General features: G+C 47.5%; 2 protein-coding genes across 2 annotated transcripts in view; both read left to right on the top strand.

The window, feature by feature from the left end:
• The window catches only part of LOC120837719 (scavenger receptor class B member 1), a 70,526-nt gene extending 64,259 nt beyond the window's left edge, over positions 1–6,267 (top strand). The window contains exons 12-15 of the mRNA XM_040207269.3: positions 405–478; positions 1,951–1,999; positions 2,080–2,216; positions 3,917–6,267. Of these exons, the coding sequence (XP_040063203.1) occupies positions 405–478; positions 1,951–1,999; positions 2,080–2,216; positions 3,917–4,109 (453 nt within the window). The 3' untranslated portion in view covers positions 4,110–6,267. The remainder of the gene's footprint in view (positions 1–404; positions 479–1,950; positions 2,000–2,079; positions 2,217–3,916) is intronic.
• An 8,386-nt stretch (positions 6,268–14,653) lies between these two features.
• Positions 14,654–26,226, top strand: part of LOC120836179 (scavenger receptor class B member 1) — an 81,166-nt gene continuing 69,593 nt past the window's right edge. The window contains exon 1 of the mRNA XM_042289997.1: positions 14,654–15,105. Coding sequence (XP_042145931.1) covers positions 14,982–15,105 — 124 coding nt within the window. The 5' untranslated portion in view covers positions 14,654–14,981. The remainder of the gene's footprint in view (positions 15,106–26,226) is intronic.

The raw sequence follows: 26,226 nt of genomic DNA on the forward strand, positions 1-26,226 counted from the left end.
TATTCTGATTTAAATCAAGTAAATATGATATGTCATATAAACCTGATTTAAATCAAATAAATTTTATATAATTCAAATAAATCTGATTTAAACCAAATAAATGCGATGTATGTAAAGTAAATAAACCTGATTTAAACCAAATAAATCTTTTTTTACTTAATTTAAAAAAAACGTGACATTTTTCATTTACCCTGCTGCAGATTAGGTTAGCGTTACGCGTACGGAGTAGCTCCCTCCCGTGGAATATTGGACGACGCGCGCGCGTCCATAGCCCAGTGACTCGGCAATTTTTGCCGAATTGATAAGCGATCAAAAGGTGTATAGCCTTCCGCGTATTCTCGTGACTGCTATGTTCCTGTACTTTCGGTGTCACGTGACCTCACTGTGGAACGTCTGTTTGGCAGACCAGCGGCGTGTCCGTGTCCGCCAGGGCTCGTATGCAGATGAACGTCATCCTTGACGGGATTCCCGGTACTGGGTAAGCAACGCCGTTTACACCTTTTCTTCCGGTTTTAAACCTTTCTTTGGTCTCCCTCTCATGCTGGAGGTGAACAGCACAGCCTAAGCGGGGTGTCAAGTTTAGGTGGTTCGTTTTATGCAGTCGGTTTTTATGACTATGGTTTCCATGATACTTCGTTATCGCGTATACGTACCTCACCTGACCGGACGTCATGTAATTTCAGGCCATCCCTACTGATAACCTTTCAGCCCTGACCTGTTAGAGACCCTTAGCCTTTCAAACCCCTGCAACCCTTCAGACCCCCTCAGCACTTCACACCCTTCAGCCTTTCAGACCTCAGCCTTTCAATCCTTTAGACGTCCAAATTACTGTCAACCATAGATCAAATATTGAGTTGTTTAAAAGTTTATTTTATACATTGAGTTTTACATGCATGCTCAAACTCAAAAAGACGATAAGAACAAACCTGGGCGTAAAAATCTCTAGACACAAGCGATCAGACCAAATAGCAGCAACTGAGTCTTTCGTCGCGAAAAATATCATTTGAGGTACTCAGTGCCGCTGGGTATATTCCTGAGGTTTATGGCAGTTTAACTCTTAAAATCGAGCGAGTGCACCACACAGAAACATACGCATTGTAACATGTTTAGCGAGAACCACGAACGCGGGTTACCATTCTCCGCCGTGTACGAAATCACTGTGTCGTCCCATGGTGCCGTGGCGATAGCGTCCCTGGCGTCTTTTTCGCTCGCTGGACGAGCTTCTGAAGCAGGATGAACCAATATTGGCGAGAAAAAAGCACTGAGAGACCATCCGCACATTGAGCAGCTTTAGGAGATAGATTCACGCGTGGGATGGCAAGTCGACGCTGAGCGACCGTCCGTTGCAGGCGTTTAATACAAAATGGCAAGCGGCTTCTCCGACACATAAATCCTGAAGGGTCCCTTGATCTCTTCCGCAGGCAGGTTAAAACTATTTTTATGGGTCACTGCTTTCCTGGAAAAGATAGCCACAGACCCCAAAGGCCTTTAAAACATATGACGGACCTCTAGCACCCTTTAGAAATTCTTAAAGGGTACGCAAGGCCTTTTAGAAAACTTCGACATACATCTCAAACCTCTCAAAACAAATTGAATGGTACCTCAAGACCTTTCAGAAAGCCTGGTGGGCCCCACAGACGGATTTTCAATAGGAACGTGACGTCATGACGCGTGACGTAAATTTCTTAAGGGGCAAATTGACGTCAAGGTGTCGAGCCGTTCTATTACTGATTTCAAAACGTCACGTGACGTCAAAATCTCCGCTAAATTTAGGGGAGAACGGAAGTCTCGTGACCGGACGTCATGAAGGTCAGATCACGTACCATATTTCCACGTTGCATATCATTCCACAAGAAAAAAGCTAATTGTTAAAATAAAAAAAGAAACATCAAGCTCTATCGTACTTTTATTGCCTCTGAAAAAATGTCTAAGTCATGCCTTTTTTTTCAGTACGCACTCTGGAGAACATCGTATTGTCCCGCTTTTTTGGCAAGAAATGGTGCGTCTCAGTTTTGTCAACTTTGGGGTTCGTTCTTGCGGCGTGTGCAATGCAACACTTCAACTGTTCATTGGTTCCAGCGCGCAGACGCCAAACCCCACATCATGAGCATGGTTCGCTTGGCCGCCCTGATGCCCACCGTCATCCGCTGCACCGCCATCTTTGTCCTGATCGCGTCGTCCATCGTTCTCGTCATATCCAGCTACTTCTTAGTCAAGTACGTATGCGGCGGTAGCACCAGTGCTGCCATCTTTAAGCATTGATTCAAAGTCACCTCAGAAGTAGTTGAAGACGTCATATCCGGCCGGCAAATTCGCCATGCGCAACACAGCATGTGATTTTTAACGTGTATGTGTGAGCTGCCAGAAAAAGAACATGAAGTTTAAAAAATGGCATGTGCAATTGGACAGAATACTCATGTTGCAAAATGAAAACTTCGCGGGAATATTAACATCATCATTTACGTTGCGAGACCGATTTTGGGGTAAAAACGATTGCAAAATCTGCCTATAGGCGTTGATCCCGAAATAGAAGCATATTATAATTTTTTTTTAAATGAGTCTCGCGGCGTAATATATTATTTTCAAAAGCCAGAGGTACCTTGGGGCAGTTCCAAAAGCTCCAATATTACCGCTCTAATGGCGGTCATCGTGCTCAGCTAAATCAGACACCCTCGATTTCGTGAATCGAAAGTTACGTAAAAGGACCATCACCTTTCCCTTTCTGCTTTCAGAGACGTTTGCTTTTTGTGGTGTGGAGAAGCTGTGTAGCGCCGCGATTAGGGTGGTGGGTTTGGCTCTGCACAGGGGGGGGGGGGGGGGGGGGGGGGTAGACTGACTTTTGAAAACGGTCTCTTATAGCACTAACAATTTTTTCCCCGCGCAGGTTCACTTTGCAACATATGTCATCTATTTATAAGCACTAAAAAAAACGTTTTCTTTTTGTTTATTGCGTTTTAATGCGGTGTCCAGACCCGATTGAAGTGTGTCGGTCGAAACCCAAACACCTGCCAACTTTCTTCTATTGCACATTGATGGCGCCGTGCCGTTTCCTTTTCCCACATGTATAAAAAAAGACAGTCCCTCCACTAGCTTTGCAGTCTTTCACTTCCCACGAAAGTTTTGCGGTGTCTTTTTTGTTTTTCTCGCACCTTAATGAAAGATGTGACGTCAACCAGCTCATGGTCGCAGAGACTGAAAGGAAGAACCTATACTTCGTTTCAGCTTCGGTCCGAGCGCGGCCGGTGTTATGAGCCGAAGGGCCAATCAAACAGCGAAAGAGGCGCAAAGTCATGGCGTGCTCTCTGCAGTTGATAGGACTAGCCGGTATTCGCCGTCTCTCTGTGCGCGCTCCTCCGCCGGCTAGTCCTATCAAACGCAGAGAGCACGCCATGACGCTGTGCTTTTTGCGCTGTTTCATTGGCCCGTCAGCTCATAACATCGGCCGCGCTCGGACCGAAGCTGAAACGAAGTATAGTGCCAGTAATTCAGCACGGCAGAATGATAACGAAAATCGCTATTTGTCACCCCATGACCCCAGAGTTAAAACGAAAATCGCTATTTGTCACCCCATGACCCCAGAGTTAAAACGAAAATCGCTATTTGTCACCCCATGACCCCAGAGTTAAAATCTGTGTATTAAAAAAATAAAAGACCTGTATATCCTTAGTTTAAATGCATGGCTTGCACGTGACGTCGTTGCACCAATGCTGGTGGTCATTACTGCTTGGTCTATGCCAAGAAAAAACAGACCAAATTCGATGGTGCCAAACGTTACGCCCACAGCAGCAAGGCCACCACAATGCCTGCTATCAGTAGAAGCCATCCATTGATTCTACACACTTTTGAGCTTGAAACTGCCTATACAAGGGATCAGTTAATCTGAGCGCGCGTGTGTTTCCTTTCCCGCATCGCACAGGGCCCGCCATTCCCGCCGACGCGTGGTCTCGGACCCGAACAGTAAAGTCGTTCCGGACAAAATGGCCGTCTACATCAACGGTACCGGCTACATGGGTGCCAAGGGCAACGGCGACTCGCATCGAAACGGCAGCCATGCCATGGCCAACGGAATCCCGGAGGCTGATGCCCTGCTACAACAGTCGGTGGTCTAGTCACCTGTAGTGATACTCCCCTCAAAAGTGCCTACTGACTTTTCAAGCTTCGCCCGTGGGTGTCGCAGTGACGGTGTCATGATTCGTCAGTGTCATAAGGAACAATTCTGGCGTTGGCCGTATGATGCATCGGGGACTATAAGGTGCATCGTGTACCCAAGGAACTCGAAGCGTGAGCCTCGGGGTTCCGCTTCAGCAAGCCTCTCAGATTATCGTCTGCCAGACTCGGGAGCAGGAGGACTGTGCCACGTTCCTCAGCCTCGCACGAGCCTTATGAGCGTTCATAGTTTGCAGGATTCTTCTGCTTGTTTGTTTTCGGGCGCTTGTCGTGCTTGGATTTTTGTTGTAGAATGTTGTTGTTGTTTCATATATTGCCCTGCGTCAACTTTCTCCAAAGAACTGTTCTCAAAATAGTGCCGTGAAACTTTTTCTGGGGACCTTGTCCCAGGACATGTTAGGACCGAAACTATTTCAAGACCTTGTCCCCCGACATTTCAGGATCCCAGCGCTCTGTCCCAGGACCTATGACCTTGAGGCAGATTTTTCGCAGCACCGCCCTGTTTCAGCCCTCTCGTTCGGGTCCCTATTTCAAGACCCTACCTCAGGATTTCGTCTCAGACTTCAGTTGTTTTTTTTTAAACAATGTTTCCCGAATGTACTGTCGGCCGTTATTCAATGATGTTGTCCTGGCTGGTGCTTGATATCAGCCAGGTCAGCCAGAAGCTTGCGTTAGAATGGTTTCGTTGGTCGATCAGAACCGTACGTGTGCCTTATATATAATGCCGGTGCTAGCAAATTTCGTATGTCGTCATATAGAACTTCGCGGTCATGTTCATTGGGGGACACTAAGATTCCAGCGGTTAGTCCAACAGGCGTAAAAATGGGCAGTCATGGGACATGCTGCTGCCGCATGACAGTCTGCGTTTCAGTAGACGGCTATACATACGTTTGCAAGGACAGTGTCTGGGTGCCGCCATCTTGCTGCCGGCCTTATAGTCAAGTCCTGCTAAGGCGTGCCCAGGGTTGCCAGACTACCGCCCATACAGAATATTTCCATTCACGGTTGGCGGACACGCTTTTCTGATGCATGGCATGCTTACAAGCATCTGCACTTCGATGCATCATACCATGTACCGCAACGACTAGTCCCTCCATGGCCCGTAACGCGTCATGTGACCTTCCGGCTGGGTGGAGTGACGCCCTGAGCGTTACGTCACGTGGCAGGCGCGAAGCGCTAGATAGGCTAACATGACTGGTGACCTCCGTTGCGGTGCATCGCAAGTTAAAGAATAATGATTTTAAATAATTAGACACGAGTAATTTGCTTGTTTTTGTCGTCTGTGTTATCTCTATTTATTCCACGGGGCATTATGCGACCTGAGGTATTTACTCCTCTTTGTTTGTTAGTTAATGTGTAATATGATTAATCGTTTTTTTTTCCCTAGCGGTTCATTGTGTTTGGGCATTATTTTATATTGTCCGGAAGGTACTGTTGCCGGTGATAATGGTTTACCCAGACGTTATTTTGTTATTGTTGTTGGAGCGGTCTCCGCATGTGCGTATGACAGTGCCTTATGTTTGCAGCTTGCTTGGATGTCAGCAGCACAGTTCATTGTTTTGTTTCTCCGAGCGTTCCCTCGGACAGTCACTTGCCTATGACGGCGATTCGTGTCTTCTCGCGCTGGACGTGTCGAGGCGACACGAACTTTCATTATAAAAGTAACTCGCACGTCCATGCGTAACAGGTGCAGTGTGTTGTAGGCAAATTAGATTAATCACTCATGTTCAAAACTGTTTACGGTCGTTTTCTTGCTCTGTCGTTTTGTGTGTGTGTGTGTGTGTGTGTGTTAGAACTGCGTGTATGGGTATAAGACTATACCTTTTGTTACTCGGGTGCTCTAACCGCCATTGAGCAAACGACAGTTGACTCAAGTGCGATCGGCCAGAGGTACACGGGGATGCCAACTGTTGTTGGGTCGCGAAGAAGGGTTTACGTGACTTTTTGCAGCCACACGCCGACAGAAAACATAGAAGTGAATAACTAGAAACAAAATGCCGCGCTAGCACTGTCAAATGCCATGAGCTCGTGACGGGAGATGCTCTTCACGGGAACCAGAACGAAAAAAGGAACGAAAAATAAATTTGTATTGCAAACAAATTGATCATAGGGGAACATTTTCTTGGGTGTGGAGCGCCTTTTACAGCGGAGCTGTTAAGGGCTAGCTAGTTTCCCCAGGATCGTGTCCTCCGCAAAGAAATGAAGACGCCGAACTTTGGACACCTACCGCCATCTATGAGCGACGGCGGCAAGTCACTTATCCGGTTGCCACCGTCGCTCATAGATGGCGGCAGCCTTTCCACTCTGGCTTGCCGACGTGCGGAAAAGCCATTACTTTCCGTTGTATACAGCTCCGCTGGTCTTCCTCCTTCTCCAGAGTGGAAAGGCTGAAAGCTCTTTTTACAGCGCAGCTGTTAAGGGCTAGTTTCCCCAGGATCGTGTCCGTGGACAAATAAATCTGGACGCAACCCTCTGGTCAGCTACCGCCATCTATGAGCGACGGCGGCAACCAGACAACCGGCTTGCCGGTTGTCGGGTTGCCATTGTTGCGCACAGATTGCGGTACATAGTACAGCTACGCTGCTCTTCCTACTTTATTAAAGTGGAAAGGCTGAAATTTTATAGCTCCACCAATCACAAACACTCTGCTCCCCGACATTGTCGTGGCCGCCGCCATTTTGGTGCCTGTGCGGAGCAGACGCAACTGCCGATCGTCATGATTCAAAAGTGCGACTTTCTCAACATTAGATTCAGTGTCAGGAAGGTCCTGGAATATTGCTTTACTCTGTCGCGAACTGTTGAAACATTTGTGGAGGACGGAAAAGCGTTTCCTGTGATTTCAGATAAAGCTTCAGATAACTGGCAACCATGATTTCAAGACACGATATGGCCAATTCTCACTACTCTGAAGCTTAGCCTACTTAGTGGCACTGGACTACTCGTTGACCGATGAAAGAATATTCCTTGGGGGTTTCAACGAGACTTCTTTGTTAATGGACTGCACACGTGGGGACGAAGTTGTCGCGCGCGTTTGAAGAGGAGGCTTGGGTTGAATTTCTGGGTTTCCCGGGGACTCTATACTTGGTTTCACCTGCAGTCCGAACGCAGCTGACGTGTAGGAGCTGAAAGAGCCAATCAAGCAGCGTTGAAAATGCATCGTCATTGGGCTCATCGGAGTTTGAATTTTTAGGGATCTGGGAGAGAGGGAGGGGGTCAAGGCACAAGAAGGAAATTTCTTTTCTGTATTTAATTTGTTTTTTCTTTTTTTTTTTTTTTTTGCATAGGGGCAGGTATGGTATGCCCGGTGCCCGACAGAGTTTCTGGGACTCTATGTTCAACATGACTTATTATAGAATCATTGAAGAATGCATAATCTATTTAAAAACAAATGAAGTAAAGCAAAGAGCAACGTCGGAAAATATCAGTCACGGTATCAATACTGTGGTGCCGCAATGCATGTCAATTGTAAATATATAGTAGACTGAAGAAGAACCTGCCAGCACAGAAACTTTTCCATTATGTCGAAGAATCGTCGGCGAAAGTAAACGCTTTCTCTTTGCGATGCGAACGCCTGTCCAGTCTTGGGTAAGTTACTTTAAGAAAAACGTAATTCGTTACAGTTAGTTACTTTAAGAAAAAAGTAGCGAAGTTACCGTTACAGTTACCGCAACGAAAGAGTAACTCGTTACAGTTATTTTCAAAAAGTAAGGACGTTAGTTTTCAGTTACTTTTCTATAACAAAAAAAAAAAGGAAAAACTAGAAAACTCCTTTCACCAAGTTTTATACGGAAAACTAAAAAGTGCGCTTTTTACTTCATATTGTAACTTAGCAGCAGTTGCTTCTCGAAATTAGTGTCTGAAAGTTTCTCTCGTTTGATGGCGAACACGTCCCTGCCCTTGCTGTACGGGCGCTCAACTGGAAGGAATTGCACGGTGGCAAACGCGGACCCAATACAGATGCCCTATCCTTGCTAGCACTAGCACTATGGTGCCTGGAACGCGTCTCCGACTGGTGTGTTTACCGCGGCCAAAAAAGTGGTCCCTCGATTTCCGCCTGATGACGTCATAGAAGTGTCATGTTGTCGCCGGTCGCGACCCTGGCGGCGTCCCAACAGCTGTGGTGTATGTAGCAGATGCCTGTTCTGCTGCAGGTCGCTTTCCACTGTGACAGTTCACGGTAGCTCTAGCAGCCGGATTTGGGACGTCTAAAGGGACGCCGTGACGACAGCGACACTCGCGTTCGCTCGTGCTTTTCGCCAGCATTTCTACGGCCAACCGCCAGGATCGCGACAGGCAACAGCATGACACTCGCGTCATTTGTTGCCACATCGGGACCACTTTTGATGTATGGGCGGAATAGGGCGCTAAACACACCAGTCAAAGACGCGATCCAGGCACCATACTAGCACATTGCTGGCTCGTTGACGGTTGCGCTCCGTTCATAGTCACTGGACATAATTCAGTTTGCACCCGGCGAGCCAGAAACAAACCCTGCGCAAACAGCAGTCAATTTTGCCTCGATGGTTGAACGTGACAGCACGCCGGAGTAGTGGCGCAAATCAATATACGAATCATGAGCATTGCGGAGTAGTGGCGCTAATCAAAATATGAAATGTGCGCAGTGCCCTCCGTGTATATTGTTGATTCGCGGTTGATTCACCCGATCAAAAAGCCTTCGCGCAAAAAAAAAAAAAAATAAAAACCGCAACATAGACAGTGTTTCAAGATACTAATGTGTAAGTGTTCAGTCACAACCTACAAGTGCGTGCGTAAAGGCCGGTTCTCACATGCAGCGAAGCGCTGATGTAGCGCTCCTCACGTGCCGTCAGCTATACTTATCGTATGCCATGAGCAACAGTTTTGACGGTACGATACAAAGCTGGTGAACGCTCCCATCAGCACGCGCTTAGCGCGAGGTTAGCGCTATGCTTGTAGCGCTCCGCTGCATGTGTGAACGGGCCTTTAAGATATCTACACTTTTTTTCATCACATTTACACATGGCTATATTTAAGTCGTGACTCCTGAGAAGGAACGTATTCACAAGTCTGTGCAAGGCCAACTTGACACTCGAACTGTCGGAACAGACAGTTTGGAAAGTGCAAAGAATAGCTAGTCGTACTCGTTCAATGATATATCGTTAACAAAAAACTAGAGAGTAACGCTAAAGTAACGTCGTTACTTTCATCATTACCTTAGAAGTAATAGAAAAACAGTTACAAGTTACATTTTTCTTTAAACTTATTACAGTTACAAGTTACCAAAAAAGTAACGAAGTTACAGTAACACGTTACTAGTAACGCGTTACTACCCAAGACTGCGCTTATCAGACTAGGAATTATCTTGCGGTATAAAAATGAGGGGCGATCAACATTAATAAATTCTAGTCGTATACTCTCTCTTCCGACGTAACAAACGAGACAACACTGTGAAATACAATCTCTGGTTACATATATTGACCAGAAGTTCGAAAGAAGTTTTTCATGTATTTCTTAATAACTACAAATATGGCATATGCTTATAATTAAAGATTTTTCTTTGTTTCGAAACAAACATATTTTTTTTTTCGATAAGGTTAAAAGTAAAGTATAGCCTCCTCCCACCTCTTTCCCCTTTAGCAGGGCGAACCCTGGAGAGGAGGTCGCCCAATCTCAAGCGCTCGCTCTGCCAAAGGCAAGAAAGGCCGGAAAGCTTTCACTTAGCTCTTAACCGGTAAGTAACCGATTCTAGCTTTAGAGTAAACTCTTTTTAAGGTGATGGAAAATATTTCAGCCTATGAACGAAGAAGGTGAGACGTGGAAAACGTAAAGTAGTAAAACGAGCAACCATGAAGCGAACCTAGGCAAAAGGAGCAATTGAACACGAAAGAACCGGTACACATAAGCGCACCTGGGCACGCATGAGTGAGCTCATCCGGGCCCAGGTGCGCGTATGTGTACCGTAAAAACACATCCGTGTCTGTATACAGTGGTGTAGTGTTTTATTATGGGGTGGTAGTCGGTGTCACCTACTGGTTCTGGCGACTTTCGTGGAAAAGTTCCCGAAAAGGGAGGATACCAAAACGCGCGCTGCCGGGTTTTCACGACCCAGTGCGGAATACCATAGAGTTATTATAATGTACGCTAGAGGTTCAACTGGCGCTAGTGTCTATGCGACTTCCGTGACGCAAATTGAAGCAGACAGCAACCAGTCTACTTTTGCGGTGCTCCTGTGTATTCCTACGGGAAAACGCGCGTGCATTTTGCCTCTTCGGCGAAAAATAACACGGAACACTTTGGTTATTTGGGTCGTACCGAATAGTATGTACCTTAATTAACACTGTAAAAGTGTAATCGCTTTAGTTAGCGCATTTTTCTTCATCGGTGAACGATGCTTAACTTCGCTACATTTCAGTCCAAAACGTGTGTTCCGCAGCTGGTGTGTAAAAACGAGCGACGGTTCAAAGCAAAATTGCAATCGAATGGAATATAGAGTGTGTTCAAGGTTCACCAGCATTCCGGTGACGCTTATATATTGATAATATGCCAGTCCTGTCACTATATGAAAATGAACCGTCGTGCATTAGCGGATAAAAACATTCAAACCGCAGAGAATAAAGTCCGTGGGCTTTAAAAGGTGTCTCTTCGTATTGTTTTCTCTGCCGGGCAGCTTTTATCGGGCACTTGGGCTCAAAGATTTTGAGCGTGCGGGTGATATTTTGAACGTAAAACAAACATCTTCGCTCAGAGCAGAAAGAATAAAGGGTACTTACTTATTTAAAATTGGAATAGATTACGTGGCCTTCAATTTATTTTGATCGTACATGCACAAGTAGTTACTGATCCAGTGTTACTGCGTAGTTCTTGCCGTCTCCCTTAATTTCCAGATGTTCTTCATTCGTTTGGCACGTGTATCCCTCATGCAGAAAAGCTCCAACGTCGTGTTCGCGCTAACAGTGTCCGACAGTGCACATAAATACATGTACGAAGCCGTTTTAGCACAGTTTTTAATGCGATGAATTTGAAAGAAAACCGCCGTAACTGACCAATTATCTCGTCGGCCTGGCTGAGAAATGTTCCAACCTACCTAGTACGTACGAATTATTCGTGATATTTGCTCTTATGATCGAGCGCAGAGAGAAAATCCACTCACTTTTTCGCATAGGAATGCATTACCGGAAGTCAGTTTAGGACTGGTTGCTGTCTGCTTCAATTTGCGTCAGCACACTAGCGCCACTTGAACCTCCAGCGTACATTATAATAACTCTATGCGGAATACATCTGAACTGAAGAAACACCTTTTTTTTGGGGGTTGCTCGTTGTATGGGTAACGTAAAAATTAATTAATCCTTGTTTTGAAAATTGTTCTTTGTTTGGCTGCCTGAAGTGAAGACAGCCTCGTTGAAATTTCCTTCGGGGTTCGAAAGCGGACGACGAAGTTCAGTCCTAGAAACGATGAGGCGATGAGGAAGAAGTGAGCAGTGAAAGGCTGGCGGTACACCGGCAGCATGGTTGGCTAGCATGTAAGAAGAACTGTATATAAAACGTTCATAGATTCAAAAGCCGTGTAATTTGGTTCCAGTGAAACTAGACCTATTACTAAATTACCCAAGCATCGAGCCTACGCTCCGCGCGTGCTCGCCTTCCCCGTATAAAAAGATTCGAAGTAAATAATCTTAGTGAGGCTTTGACGAATGTGCGTGGAAGATAACATTTGTCTTAGGTTTTCGCTTTATAACAGTTACTACGGCCGACGCCAGCACGTGCAACGCGTGTAACTATACTCGTAGCATGCACCTCGGTGCTTGGGTAATTTAGCAATACCCGGCCGATTGAGTCAAGGCAATCCACTTTCCAAGGACGTTGCCATGCCGACACTTATCGCGTTCATTTAGGCTTTGAAACGGCCAGAATCGAAAAACTATCTTAAAAAAAAAAAAAAATAGGGCGAGATTATTGCTTACGTTTTGCAATTTAAGTAAGGTAAGGCGGAGCAGAAGCCTCCCGCACCATTCACTGCCGATTAACGCGCCCGATATATTGAGCTACTATACGACATATTAGTTCCAGTAAGTGAGCGACGCTGGCTTGCAGGGCCCCCGCCATGTTTTTCGCCGTCCGTATACCCTGCCGCTCCTTGTATACGCAGCTGATCTCAGCACACCGACTCCATAAATAGACACGCGTTAGATATTCCCAACCATGTATACGTTCAGCACTGTTCAGACGCGTGAAAGGTGCATATCGAAGAGCTCTCCACTTTGCGATTAAACCCGGACGATGCGCCCGAACCTTTGCTTTCTCTATCTTTGCTTTCGTGGGCCAGCACGCTTACACGTGTATTTTTTCAGAGATAATAAAGATATTACATACATAACCGAGACGCCCGCTACGAGACTGTTCCCGACCAAGTCCGACCGCAGCTGGCACTACAATCCGTTTGATCCGATCAAACAGTGTCAAAGGTGAGCAATCACGTAGAGAGAAAAGCGCAGGTTCATGGCGGATTCACTGTGTGGGATTCGTTCAGTCGGTGATAGTATACAAACCAGACGAGCGCCGCGACGACGCTAGCAGTCGTATTGCACTTGCATAGCTTGGCAGTTCGACGACGGAGTCGAGTGCCCGGCAGCAGATTTGAAGCGGGAGGATCTGGTAGCACAGAACATCCAACAGCCTTTTCTCGGGGAACGTGGACGTCAGCGCACAGCTTTTGCAGCGGCGAGGACCCGAAACACACTTGTTCGCTCGGCAGAAGTGTGTTTCGGCGTTTCGCCGCAGCGGGCCGCCAGTTACGTGGCTCTCCTCTCATTCGTTGTCTGGCTCTCCACCTTTTCCATTTCGGCGGCCGCTTCTCGTGGCGATCCTCCAGGCTTTGTCAGTATATAGGAGGCTATGGCACTTGCTAAGTGTCGCATCTACAGTGAGGCACGAGACGCTCATTGAGACTGGAGCGTGGCAACTGGACTCTCGCGACGATGACGCCACACGGGATGAGATGTCAATCGTCCGAACTATCTCGGTGGTAAAAAAAAATAATAATAATAAAATTGGGTTGTGTGTATGTTTATACAGCCTAGAACTTGGTCTGCCTCAACGGGCGACGAGTCTCCCCGCTGTAGATGAGCAATTTAGCCAGTGCAGTACAACCGGTAGCTTGGGGTCTTTAACGTGCACCACGCAGTAGCGATGCACGACCGCACGCCGGTACGATGCTCATCTAGATCGAAACGGGCCAGGGCGGGGATTGAACCCAGCATCATGGGTTCTGCAACGCGAGCTTTCGCTCCACGTGCTCCGAGCTGGTGTGCGTTCACGAATAAAATACAAAGAAATCGGTGAAAATCAAATGTCGCCATAGCACAGTAAGCGCCACAAATACGTGCAGGGACACGCTCTTTCACGCGCTTCTGAACACAAAAAAAAAAAAAAAATAAACGCGTGGGACGAAATGGTCAGATGTTTCCATCCTAAACAAAGCGGACATGAAGGCATCCTAGGGTGAACAGGGTATAGGGACGGCCAGAGTTGCCAGATTGCGCCATTTACAGCCAAATTGGGCTTCTTTTCGTTGAACTTTGCGGCCAAGGCAGGCATCGAAATTGGGTTGTTTTCGGAGTTATGTTTCGCAAACTTCGGAGGGTGACATTTCTATGCCACCAGCGAAGGTCAACGCCGGACACAGATTGGAAAGGAGTGCTGCGTCAGGTTTCGAGTGAAGTTTGAGCCGAAGGTTGACGCAATCGTCGTGTCCAATTGGTGATCAGCGTTTGCCTTCGCTGATGACGACATCTCTATCGGCACTATACTGCTTTGTTATCTAGGAGTTGTTGCCCGGGTGCCATTCGTTGTCCCCCCGGCCTCAACCAACGACGCAGCGAGCTTGGATGCTTCGTCATCACGCGTTATTCATGCTGCTTTTCGATCGGCGGGGCTCTCTTTGCGTTCCGATGTGCCAAAGACGTATTTTAGAACACTTGCTCGCAGCGCATGGCTGTCTTTTTTCAACGAAATAAAAGCCCGCGCCCGAAATTCCAAATTCATAGTTCGTCGAGGAAAAAAAAAAAAACAAACACGTAACATCACTTTTTCGATCTAGGCGTGATTCGTCAAAAAAAGAAACCTTCCGAGCATCGCACCACCGCCACACCGCACACAGCGGGCGACAGATCTCTCCCCAACTGTTCACAGGAAGCGAGAAATCACGCACGTTTGCTAAAGTACAATGATCCGAGTTGCAATAAAGTTATAAATCGACGAAAAAAAAAAAGTTTACGAAACAAACACAAGCCACTCCTACCCGCCAACCCAACCTCCCCCAGACGGTCCCTCAACAAAAGCATCACGCCATCAGTCGGCTGCTGGAAAGTGGAAAGGAGGTGCCCCCGTTCGAGAGCGAGGAGGTTGGTTATCCAGACGCGAGGGGAGGGGGGCAGCCTTTGAGCCAGTCGCTTTGAATCCTTCTTTTTTTTTTCTTCGGTCTTTCTTTTGTATGACTATTCAATCCACCGATTCGACGGAAGCTCGCACCGTAGCTCGTCTGCCGTCGGATCCCACGCTTCCCACAGGCTCCCAGGAGATCGGCCGTACCGGAGCGATTTCACGTTTGCCGCGTCGATAGTCAAGTGATTTTATTCTAGACCAGCAGCCCAACCGACAAGAAAGCCGAAACTCTTTTTATTTTAGAAACTTTTCCCTCCCGGTGTGTAGTGCTGCTGCGTGGCGTTCTCGTGAAATACTTCGTTTTACAGCGAAAACGTGCAGCCGATCCGCCGGTTGTCTTTGGCGTGGCTTGTGCGGTGAGCGTCGGCTATCTGGGACTCTCAAAAAAGTAATTAATGCTGAGTCACTCGATCGTCAGCGACAGGCCTGTTTTGGTGGTGCGACTTTGTTTTTGTGACATCGGTGGAAAAGTTTCGCCGTGGTCGACTGCGCACAGAAGGCTATCAGCGAAAGATCGAGGTAAGTTTACAAATGCGCCACGGTTAGGCGAGTCGGTGCACGGTGTTTTCTACATACGATCGTGTCCTCCGTTTGCGCCGTTTTGTTTAATCTGCGATAAGCTCGCTGGCGTGTCAAAACGGGGTGCCTGTGCAACACCTCCTAGATATGAAAGCCTAGAAGTGCCGAATTTTTTCTGCTTTACTAACGAAGGCCAAAGTAGGCCAAAGATAGAACGCGACGTCAGCATTCGGCTAGGAGTCGTGTCCAATCAGGGAGAACACGACTCCTAGTCGAGCGCTGACGCCGTATCCATACCCGATCGGTGGCCTACGATGGCCTTCGTTACTGACGCCGGAGAATTCGGCACTTGGGTCTTTGGGCTTTCATATTTCGGCTAGGCGTTGGCCCACAGGCCTCCTGAGTTGCCCCAGGGGGCGCTGCGAAGTGGGACTCGTCAGGACTTCCTTTGGGTGGTACAAGCTGGAGCGTCGAGAACTGCCACACACGTAGAAGCGTGCATGCCTGTTCTGGTGCGGAACTCGAGATCACGAGGAAAATACAAAGAAACGACAAAAATTCGAACGCCGTCGAAGCACAGGTCTAAGCCGAGACGCTGAGAGCGTGAGCCAAAAGCCAACCCAACAGCCGTTTCACGCGTTCCAAACAAAAGAAAAAAGGACGTCGGGACGCTGCAGCTGTTTTGGCGTCACCACGCAGAGAGAAGAGACGCGTACCCTAGCGGTGATGGCATGAATCAGGCACTTTCCATTGTCTTGCGACGTTGAATCTAGCCGATTTCAGACGTCGAAAGGTGTTTTTTTCTGCTCTTCGGCGCTATGCAAAAATATATATATATATAAAAAAAAAAAAAAGAAAGCTCTGCGGAGGTGCCGTGAGTAGTGCAATGCCCAGTTAGGTGAGCTTGTACTACTCAAAATGAGGACGCCACAGTTTGTTTCGTGCTTCAGGCTCAGCGTAGGTGTCCCTTGCGCCGAGCTCTGACTGGAACCAAATACTTTACTTTGCTGGAACGATTAAGAAAAGTATTCGAGGGAAAAGAGAGCTGGGGAGGAGCAAGCAAACGGATCACTGTAGAGGAGAGAAAGAAACCTCATCCTCTCTCCAGCATTCCGTCTGCTTCCTCCCGCTCAATCTTCCTTTATCCTCAAAAACTTTTCTCAGCCTGTAACTTACTATAACTGCCTTTGTCTCTGCTCGCTCTTCGAACGCGGAACGCTAAACGCCGGCGTTTGGCAGTCGAAGCCTTTCGAAGTGCGAGTACGGTATTGTCGCTGCAAGGCTATGGTCGCTGGCATCGTTGGATCGATCATCGGAACTTTGTGCCGTCCCGTCTGACCTCTATTGGCGGCGTGTGCGAGCTACAGGGGCGCTTCTCTAGGTATCATCATCATCATCATCATCGTTTGTGACGTCACACGTAGGACAGACTGGGACAGACCGCGCAGATCTTGGATCTCTTCGCACGTCAGCTTGCTTCGAGCGCTGTTCGGGTGACGCGCGGCAAAGCCCGTTTCTCGTGTTGCGCTTTATTTGGTGAAGCTATATTTGTAGTAAGACATTTGGCCAAAGTTTGAAACCGCACGTGGCACGCGTAGTCGTGCCGACAAACAGTTTTGGAGCTGACGTGTCGACGCGCTCGGGTCAATTATTTTCGGGAATGGCGCCAAATTCAGAAGGTCCCTCCGACTTCTGAATTCGGCGCCGCTCGCACGCCGGCCCCGTAGCTCCCGCAAGCAATCCTCTTGAGGAGAGAGTGTACTCTCCGAATATTTGTAATTTCTCTCTTGTGCTAACCTAGCGACAGTTTGAAATGCTGGTGAGAGTAGAACCGCGAAGAGTATCCCTTTCAAAATTTCCTCAGAGTTGACAACGCATCATTTCGTGAGACCAAATTTCGGAATGTATTTGTGAAGTCTGAAGTTGTACTTTCATCGGAAAGTGCCAGAAAAAAAAAAAAAAATAGTTTATTGAAGTACAAGTGCCTACTCAAATAATTTACTTCAAGCAAAGTACATCTTTTCAAAACCTACTTGAAGTAGTACTTTAAGTACAATGTACTTAAAGAACTCGCCAACACTGTCGTCTACTGGGGCTTGCAGGACGCGTTCTGAGCAAGCGCAGTCGCTCGCTTAATTCTGCGGAATATCAGACGCCGCGCATGCGTACACAGCCCAGTGACTCAGCATTTTTCGCCCGAATGATAAGCGCTGCCTACATTAAAGGCTGCCAATCAGGCGAGGTGGCGCGATGGGTAGATTGTTATTAGGAATGTATCTTGAAACGAAACAAACGGATTGATTGCGGTCGAGTTTGGGTAGCCCATCATTGATGGTTACAGTGCCATTCAATCTGACTATGCGGTCGTTGCAGAGTCAAGTGCCACAGAAGGACCAAACACCGATGTTTGTTAAAATAAAAGCTCGGGAGAGGCGTTTCTTTTTAAATATATTTAAAGATGTAAAGAGAGATTGATTAAAACATTGATTTCGTCCAGCGCCTTGTGCTGGTTTGCTACACTGTGTAATAAACGGAATAACAAATAATAGAATGGAGTAGAGAAAGGTAAGAAAAAAATTGATATAAAGAAAGTATAAGGGAATATAAAAAATGATACAAGGGAAACATTAAAAATAAATCGAGATGTGAGTGTTACAATGGAAAAATGTAATTTACCAGTTCAGTTCACTTTAGAACACTACAGCCTGTGCCGTAAACGAGTATTCTTCAGAAACTTCATGAGAGCTTCTGTGGCCTTATAACCGTCAGATGTCATCCAGGGACCAAACACGATGTCGATGCTTATTTGGTCTTCCTCTTTGATGTTGAGGTGTTTCTTCATTAACTCCCTGTCATGGCTGTACTCCTCGCATTCGCAGACCACGTGTTGGATGTTATGGACGCCGCCGCACGATGCACATTCAACAGACTGAGCTTTTCCGACTTTATAAAGGTAGCTGCTGGTGTACGCAACTTAAGCCGCAAGCGGTATAGCACGGTCTCCGTTGGTCTTGGTAAACCTCGTGGAGTCCGAAACTGTAGCTTAGGATCAATACTGTAAAGATGTCTATAGACGACGTTATTTCTTGACCGATGTTTTTGATCATGCTATTTGCATCTGGTCTCGAGAGTGGGATATAATTTGAAGATGTAGAACTACTGCGCAAAAGACGAAGTCAAGCACCGACAAAACGGAGTCCGGTTTTTCAAAACTCGAGCAAACTTAATGTTTTTCTCTCGATCGTTCAAAAATTACGTCCTTGTGTGCAAAAGTTGGTGAGTGCAAAGGTTGCTTACTCGATGTAAGTGAATACACTGCTGACGTGACCGCCAGCAGCGTTTGTTGGTTATTTGTTCGCCCAGTGGGAACATGTTTTAATTGAACGAAACGAGTCGCAATCTCAGCTAGAGCTGATCTAACTCGCGTCACCTGCTGCGGCACCGTCTGAGCTCGCGTATAGACGTTTCCGAGTACGACCTTTAGGCGCCGCAAATCTCGCTGCAGGTATACGTGCAAATCACCCCATCATTAAGCCGGTTCAGTTTGGATAGATCATAATGGCTGTAACTTTCATAACGGGCGGTAGGACCCCTTTCGAAATTCACGTGCCGAGTATTAGAAGATCCGGACCACTGCACAACGGCGGAACAACTGCATGGAGGAAAGTGCAAGTCATTCCACAAGATAGCGAACGTCGGAGCGCGGCCAACGTACTACGAGCCGTCCAGCCAATCAGACAGCGTTGAAAGTGCAACGTCACTGCGCTTCCCACCTCTTTCTGTGTTTTTTTTTTTTTTAATTGTGCCATGACGTTGAAGTGTAATACTTCGTTTCAGCTTCGGGCCGAGCGCGGCCGATGTTATGAGCCGAAGGGCCAATCAAACAGCGAAAGAGGCACAACGTCATGGTGTGCTCTCTGCAGTTGATAGGACAAGCCGATATTCGCCGTCTCTCTGTGCGTGCTCCTCTGCCGGCTAATTCTGTAAAGCGCAGAGAGCACGCCATGACGCTGCGCTTTTTGCGCTGTTTGATTGGCCCTTTGGCTCGTAACATCGGCCACGCTCGGACCGAAGCTGAAACGAAGTATAGTCCGCCATTGTGCAGGGACCCCATGGCTGCCAATAGAGGGCAGTATATCGAAAGGGATATGTAGCTTGGCGACGATTGCTAGCGGCCACGCCAGCAATCGTCAAAGTGTGGTTTGCAAGCGGCCACGCGAGGCGAAATATTCGTTTGGTCATTCATAGCGTAGCCATGGGCCTACAATATTTCTTAAGCGAAAGAAGTGACTATTAAAAGATTCAATCTGGTAACTATGTAAATGAAACAGTTATGTAGACGTGACGCGTGCTCGTACACGCGTCACGTCATAGATTCGTATGTTACACGTGGCAATAAGCGAGTGCTTTGATTGCAGGACTTCAATTTTCGCTATATTTCATTTCTTTTTTAACCAATGAGGATGCTTGTTTCCAGGAAACAAATAGCGAAATCTCGGTTTGTCCGTCTTAATGCACAGCACTACTTCCACGTTACAAGAGACAACACAGAAATAGAACTCGCAGCTGAGCATTTAAATGCAAAGGTGCAAGCGAACTGGACAAGAATGACGAAAATAATCCCTGGAGAAGGCGAACAAGAGGGACAAAGAACAAACACAAATCTCCAAACACAGCTAGGTGAATGGTGCGCGACCGAAAAAATCCGCCTGGTCCGGGTATCAAACCCGGGGACTCTCCATTTTTAGCGGAGCGCCGAAAAAAATAAAACAATGATCTAAGTGAAATGTTTCGACTTCGGTCATTGCACTCTGTGCCCATGCTCTGCGCGCGATCGGGTATACCACCTGTGCCAACGATCCGCGGATGCGATTGGCATCGGGTATCGCAGACACAACATCTGCGTTCGCGCCTCTCGTGTTCACAACAATGGCGTACCGACTTCATTTGTACTTTGCGGACCTGTTAATATTTTCATCCTCCCACCAGCCTGTATCCCTCCACCTCCCTCCTCCTCACACAAATGACCTGACGTCAAGGTTGTGGAGATATACTCGTATTCATTAAAAAAAACGTGCTCGACAATAAATTTAAAAGAGCTAAATCGGATTTTTAGGTCGTCGTTTTATGGCGCGATTTCCGCAATGTACACGTGCCCATATGCGTGTCCCAAAGGACACAAAGTTAGTCGTGCGAGGCACTTTTTTGCCCAGTAAAACCGTCATCAAACACCGCACCACGCCCCTTTTTTCTGAGACTCATCGCGAAGAAAATGGGCACGTGGTGGTGTTCGGTCGCGTATTTGTTAGAGAAAACAACCGCCTTTTTGGTTTTAATAGATCCTTAGGGCAAAGGGGCGTGTCGGGATGTTTGATCACGTTTTATTAGGGGAAAGAGTCACGCATGATTTTAACCTTTGGCTCTTCTAGGACATGCTTATAGGGCAAAGGGGTGTGTCGTGGTGTTTGGTGATTGCAACTTTTGGTTTTCTTGAATGCCTAGGATACGTGGGTTGAGTTTTAGCCGCGAAAAGGCAATATAAAAATCGACTTTAGCGTGACGTATAACCCTAAAACTGTAAACCTCTTACTTTTTTTTTTTCGGTACTCTTTTGTTGTGCAAGTTACTGTAGTAACTAAATTGGCTTCCGACAGATCCTCGAACGTTTGGTCTTCCTGTAAGAGAGGTGGAAGATTGACGGCAAAAATATGGAAGAGGGGAGATTAGCATGTTGGATTAGCAAAGGGGATATGTGGAGGGAGAGAGGATCGAGAAGGGGAGATGACGTAACCGAACGTGGGGCGTGCCAACCCTGCATCACGGGATGTATGACTCGCCCAAAACGATGAGTCACGGCTTGCGCTCCAGGGAACTATCCCATATGCGTACCGGGGGTGAACCAGAGGAGTTCGGTTGGGATAACCCGCCTCTGCCTCCTCTCCCCAATTTTTCCCACTTTCCCCTCCTCCGATCAAATGCAGCGGACGACTTGTACCTGGGAGGAAGCACTGCTGGCAACTCGATCGATGGCCTCAATTATGGCCCCTTTCATGTTCGAAACCGCCCGACCTGAATTGACGCAAGTGTTGGCGCAGAGGCCAAGTGATCCGATATTAGCGATGTGCGCGGCCAAAAGCGTCGCTCTGGTCAGCTTTCCACGTTTGGCCAAACCATGGGCATATGAGCACTGTCAGATTGTCAACTTTGACGGTGTTAGTTTCGGATTGCGATGGCTCCTAGCTTCTACTGTGCTTTTTAAACACACCATCGACCTCGTCGTCGTACTCGATGGTAAGTAGCCAGAACAACAACTCGTGCCGTCACGGCGAGGTAAATCCCAGTCGTGACGTCACGGAGGGAACCATAAGAGGGCGCCACTGAAACATTCCGACGCTAATAGACGCTATCAGCGCGCGCCAGATTGAGCCGCCATAGCCGACCGTCACTTGTCTTACCGAGATGCCGAGCCAGTGAAGCGGGCGTTGACGAGTCTCCACAAGGGCCTATGGTGGAGACAAGGACACAGAAACACTTAAAATGGCAATGACCTGTCCTGCTGTGGTAATGATGAAGTGGAGCGAACGGAATAAGAGGGAACAAAAACTGAAGGTCAGTTATGGCTGCGCTTATGCACAGCTGCCTGAAAGCGTCTATAAAAGCTCTTCAACCATTTTATTTCGAAGAAGGTGCCAATGGAAGAAAAAGAAACAATAAAGCTGAAAGAAGGGGATTATCGTGAATAGACAGATCTCGCTATCCGTTCTGCGCATGCGTGACGCGCCACCCTAACTTCAGTTTACAGGAGAGGCTGTAGTGCACGAGACAGGTCGTACCGTCTCGTGCTCTGCACACGCAGAAGCGCTGCGAGCAACATTACTAGAACAACTCACTTAAGAAACTGCCATAGGAGCCTGCTTTGAAAAAGTGGCTCCGATCCGTACTCGAGAACCGAACTAGACGCGATCGCAACACCGTTCTCCCGCAGCGGCCACTACGGGAACTACACAGCACGTACCGGTCCAGTCGAGTCGCCCAAGGGCCGGTGGCCGACTGCCTCCTCCCACAGCGGCCTCTCGCAGTAGCTGTATAAAGCAACTTTGTTTTGACTCACCGCTAAAGGGCGGCGCTGTAATCGTATCTAGTTTGGTTTCGGTGGACGCGAGCGGTCCCGGTTTCAAGGGGGAGTTTCCCAACTAAGCTGTCCTAGTAACGCTGGCTGCATAAGTTCCTCTGGATGCATCGCGACTGCGGTGCGTTGCTGTCTCGTCGGCTCGTGGCAAAGTTTCAGTCGTGTGGGGAAAACCTTTAGCCTCAAAAAACAAAGATAGACTTAATTTGAACGCATGCAAGATATGGCAATTATATCTTAAATATATTCTTTATTTCAATGGCGTTTAAATTTAGTTTACCGTTGTCCCTCGGGGTTATGTTTGAGGCATTTTCTTCGATTCAACAACAATAACAACCGCGGCAGCGTAACCAAACAGCCTTGGTGAGACCAGTCCCTCGAATGTAATAATTACGTTGTATAACCGACGCTGCACTCTTTATTCGTTCCTTACTAGAGAGAGTATTACATGACTGCCATAGCCGCGTGTACTGCATTTAAGCGCATACTGATAACTTGCCTTCGACAGAATCTTTTCGCAACGCGAGAAAAAGTTATTCATCGGAGACGACAAGTAGCTTTGCCGTGCCCACAGCTCGTAGCAGCTCTCGCTGTTGTTGACTGTAATCACTGACAAGATGAAAACGGCAGAGAGGAGCTTCACTTGTCCCGCCTTTAGAGTGAGGTTCCTGCCTTCGACAACGCTTTCTACGTCTGGTGCCCCTTGAAGCACGACGGAAAGCATGAAGAGCGTGCTGGAGGCCGCCCGTTATCATTCTCCCAGTGACATGCATATACCGCGTGTTTCGCAAAGACTGCAGTATATACATTTTATATTGAAAAGAAAAATAAACCCTTTTCGAAAACAAACTGTCAGCCACAACAAAAATCAATAATTGCACAAAAATTTTTTTTTAAAATAATGTTCTAAAGTATTCTAGAGTACTTCTTAAATAGGAAAAACAAACATATGGTTTCGAATGGAAGCTAGCTGGGGGGAGCATCACTCAAAATCTCTAAATCAGCGTCTTCAAGTATTTGCCTAACTCGGCGGACGTTATATGAGGGGTAGTCGTCACGGTAAGTTGGCTAATTAACTAAAATACGGTAATTCAATTTTATATTATATTTGGTTTCTCTTATTAGAACGTTAATTCGTATACGTAAGGTAATTATATTGCTAATTAGTATGTTTTTCACCCCCCCTGACGTCCGCCGTGACTGGCAGTGCTCTTAAAAAGATAGGTTTTTTTTTTTAACTTTGTCGAAACATTTAGTACATGGGGAATACATCCTGTACACTAACTCAATGTTTAAACGTTTACAGTACAGAGTGCGATCTCCACAACCCAGCACGTGCATGTTTGTCACTTCAGAAAGCGAGCAAAACACGCGCCATGCGCTGAAAATGACACCGCCCAGGCGCCCTTTTTTGTAATGGTTTGTGTGGCGACCGAAATCATTGCTCTCGTCGGCTGGCTTAGAGTTCACCATGACGTCTCCAGTGGGATGTCATGGTGAGACGTCATTTCATTCGCACAATAAACACCTCGGGTAACTTTAAATGAATACGCGGTACATTGTTTCTGGCGTGTCAGACACCGCTGGTTCGGCACGCAAAGCCCCAAGATGCTGTTGCTTTGTTTGTTTGTTATTTCGGAGATCCGTTCGTAACCACGACACAAACTCCGTGCCACCCATAGCGGTCGAAACGCAAAGCTGGAAATAAATCATTAAAAAAAAACTTTCTTACAATACGCTAGCAGCGCCGACGCTACATTGCTTAATACGCACTCGCCTTCCGCCTCCGTTACCTGGCATTTCCTATAATATATGGAGCAAACTTCGGACTCTTCTCATGACCGAGTTGCCTCATGAGGCAATCGGTCATATTATACTGACAACGGAGACAGACTTTGGTATAGTGGGCGTCCTTGGAAGCCCCGGATGACGACGACGGAGAAAACCTCGCATGTTACATATTACTCCGGCAAGGTCGACGTATCCATCACGAAGATCCACCGCCCAACAGTGGCGACCGAAATTGGCGCCTGCTCACCACGCGCCGACCGCCGCCACCTGAAATCTCAATCACCAGATGGCGTAGGGCTACTGTTTCGCTCAGAGCCGTTTATACTGAGAGAGTTTGGCCGATGGGCGGAGCTTGTTGGCCGCTAGAACAAGCGGATTTCGCGATAACACAATATGGCGTTACTTCTTTGTCTTGTTCATTCCTGAGAAATCGCGTAGAGTTCCTATGAGTCAGATCCACAATATGGCGGACGGAAGTAGTCATCCCCCGGTTGTCAGACTACGCTGCTGTGGTTGTCAGACTGTCAAAATCTCCTTAAGAAGGCCAAACTCTCTCAGTATAAACGGCTCTGGTTTCGCTTGTCTCTACTTTTGTCACTTGTTGCCTCACAACTACAGCAGCGAACCACAGCAGACGCTACGTGCTATCAGGTGTGACCGTCACGTGACCTTCAGATGAGACGCACCGACGGCAGCGACTTGCGGGGCACCCAATCACGTGATAAGGCCGCAGTACAGGATTGGCTGGGCGGACTCGTAGCCTCCGCTGCGATCCATCGTAAGTGGAGACGGCGCACAGCCTTGGGCAACCTTGGACCGTTCTCGCGTGACTGGGAAGAAAGCGCGCGTCATTTTATTCCGCGAATAACTGAAGGAATAATTGAGCGATCGCTAGCCGGCGACTGTGGCTGGCTGAACGTCACGTCATTTGGGATATGTATGACCAACGATTGAACGGTCGGAAGAAATGTCTGCAAACTGAGTTAGTATAAGAGCGTAACGAATGCTGTCGCTCGTTCTTATTGCTTACGTGCGCTAGGTCATTTCAGTAACTTGCCCATGACGCTTCCGCGTTACGTTGGTTCTTTTTTCGTGCAATTAGGAGCACATATTTTGGGCTTCGGACTGATTCATACCCGTAAAACCCGAACTTAAGCGCTGCCAACGCAAATCGACATAACGACGAAGACGGCCAATATCTGGACCGTCTAGACTCTAGACAAAACCGCAATGTCAATGTTGAATGGTTTCTGCCTTTGTAAGTCCAACTACCCCCCCCCCCCCCCCCCCCCCCGGGCCCTTCCTCCCTTTTTTCCTCCCAATACGGCGGATAAATAAAATAGAAATGAAATGAACCACCAATTAAAGACTGCCACAGCCAGTTCTCTTAGACATGTCCAGGGTCGTTCGACTGCAGAGTCCGCTGTCTCTCTTGTCCAATCAGCGCTCTGTTCGGTAAGCTTGATTGGTCCCATTAGCTCGTTGCGTGGGCTGGGTCTGAACTTAAAAAGAAGTATAGGCGCCAAGCTATTACTTATTGCACTCGCTATACATGAGGTGCCTTGGTACTTCTTTTACCAGAAACGACAACCAATAAAGAAATTGACCGCATCTCCACGTGGTGAATGATGTTGATTGGGGCGAAGCTCTGGTGGTGCTTGTCTGCGTAGACGCTGAGCCGCAGCATGCCGAGCCTTTCGTTCGTTTTCATCCATGTCGGAAAGAGAATGTGTGGTACGGAACGTGGTTATATACACATTTGAGCATTTGACCGCAGCGCCCTCTCGCCTACAAACGTTGAGCCAATGCATGCAAAGTTTATTGAACCGCAGCGCCCTCTCCTGTATAGACGTTGAGCGACTACATGCGACGTTTCATCCATGATATCCATAGCTCTTGACTTACTGCCACATCTAAAAGGCCCCTACCCGTCCCGCAGTCGTGGCCGAGTGGTTAAGGCGATGGACTAGAAATCCATTGGGGTCTCCCCGCACAGGTTCGCATCCTGTCGACTGCGCAAAACATTTTTTTTATCTTTTTTTTTTATTTTTTGGCCCTACACCAGCACGTGAGCTCACGAGCACGAGCAGGAGCACGAGCAGGAGCACGAGCACCAGCAAGATCGATGTGAGCCGGATGGATGCCGGAGGGACGAGCCTAGACCCTAAGGAGCTTCGCCCCTAAAAATAACAAAACACAAT

The sequence above is a fragment of the Ixodes scapularis genome, unplaced genomic scaffold (assembly GCF_016920785.2).
Source record: "Ixodes scapularis isolate PalLabHiFi unplaced genomic scaffold, ASM1692078v2 PGA_scaffold13__105_contigs__length_92229423, whole genome shotgun sequence".
Classification (NCBI taxonomy): Eukaryota; Metazoa; Arthropoda; class Arachnida; order Ixodida; family Ixodidae; genus Ixodes; species Ixodes scapularis.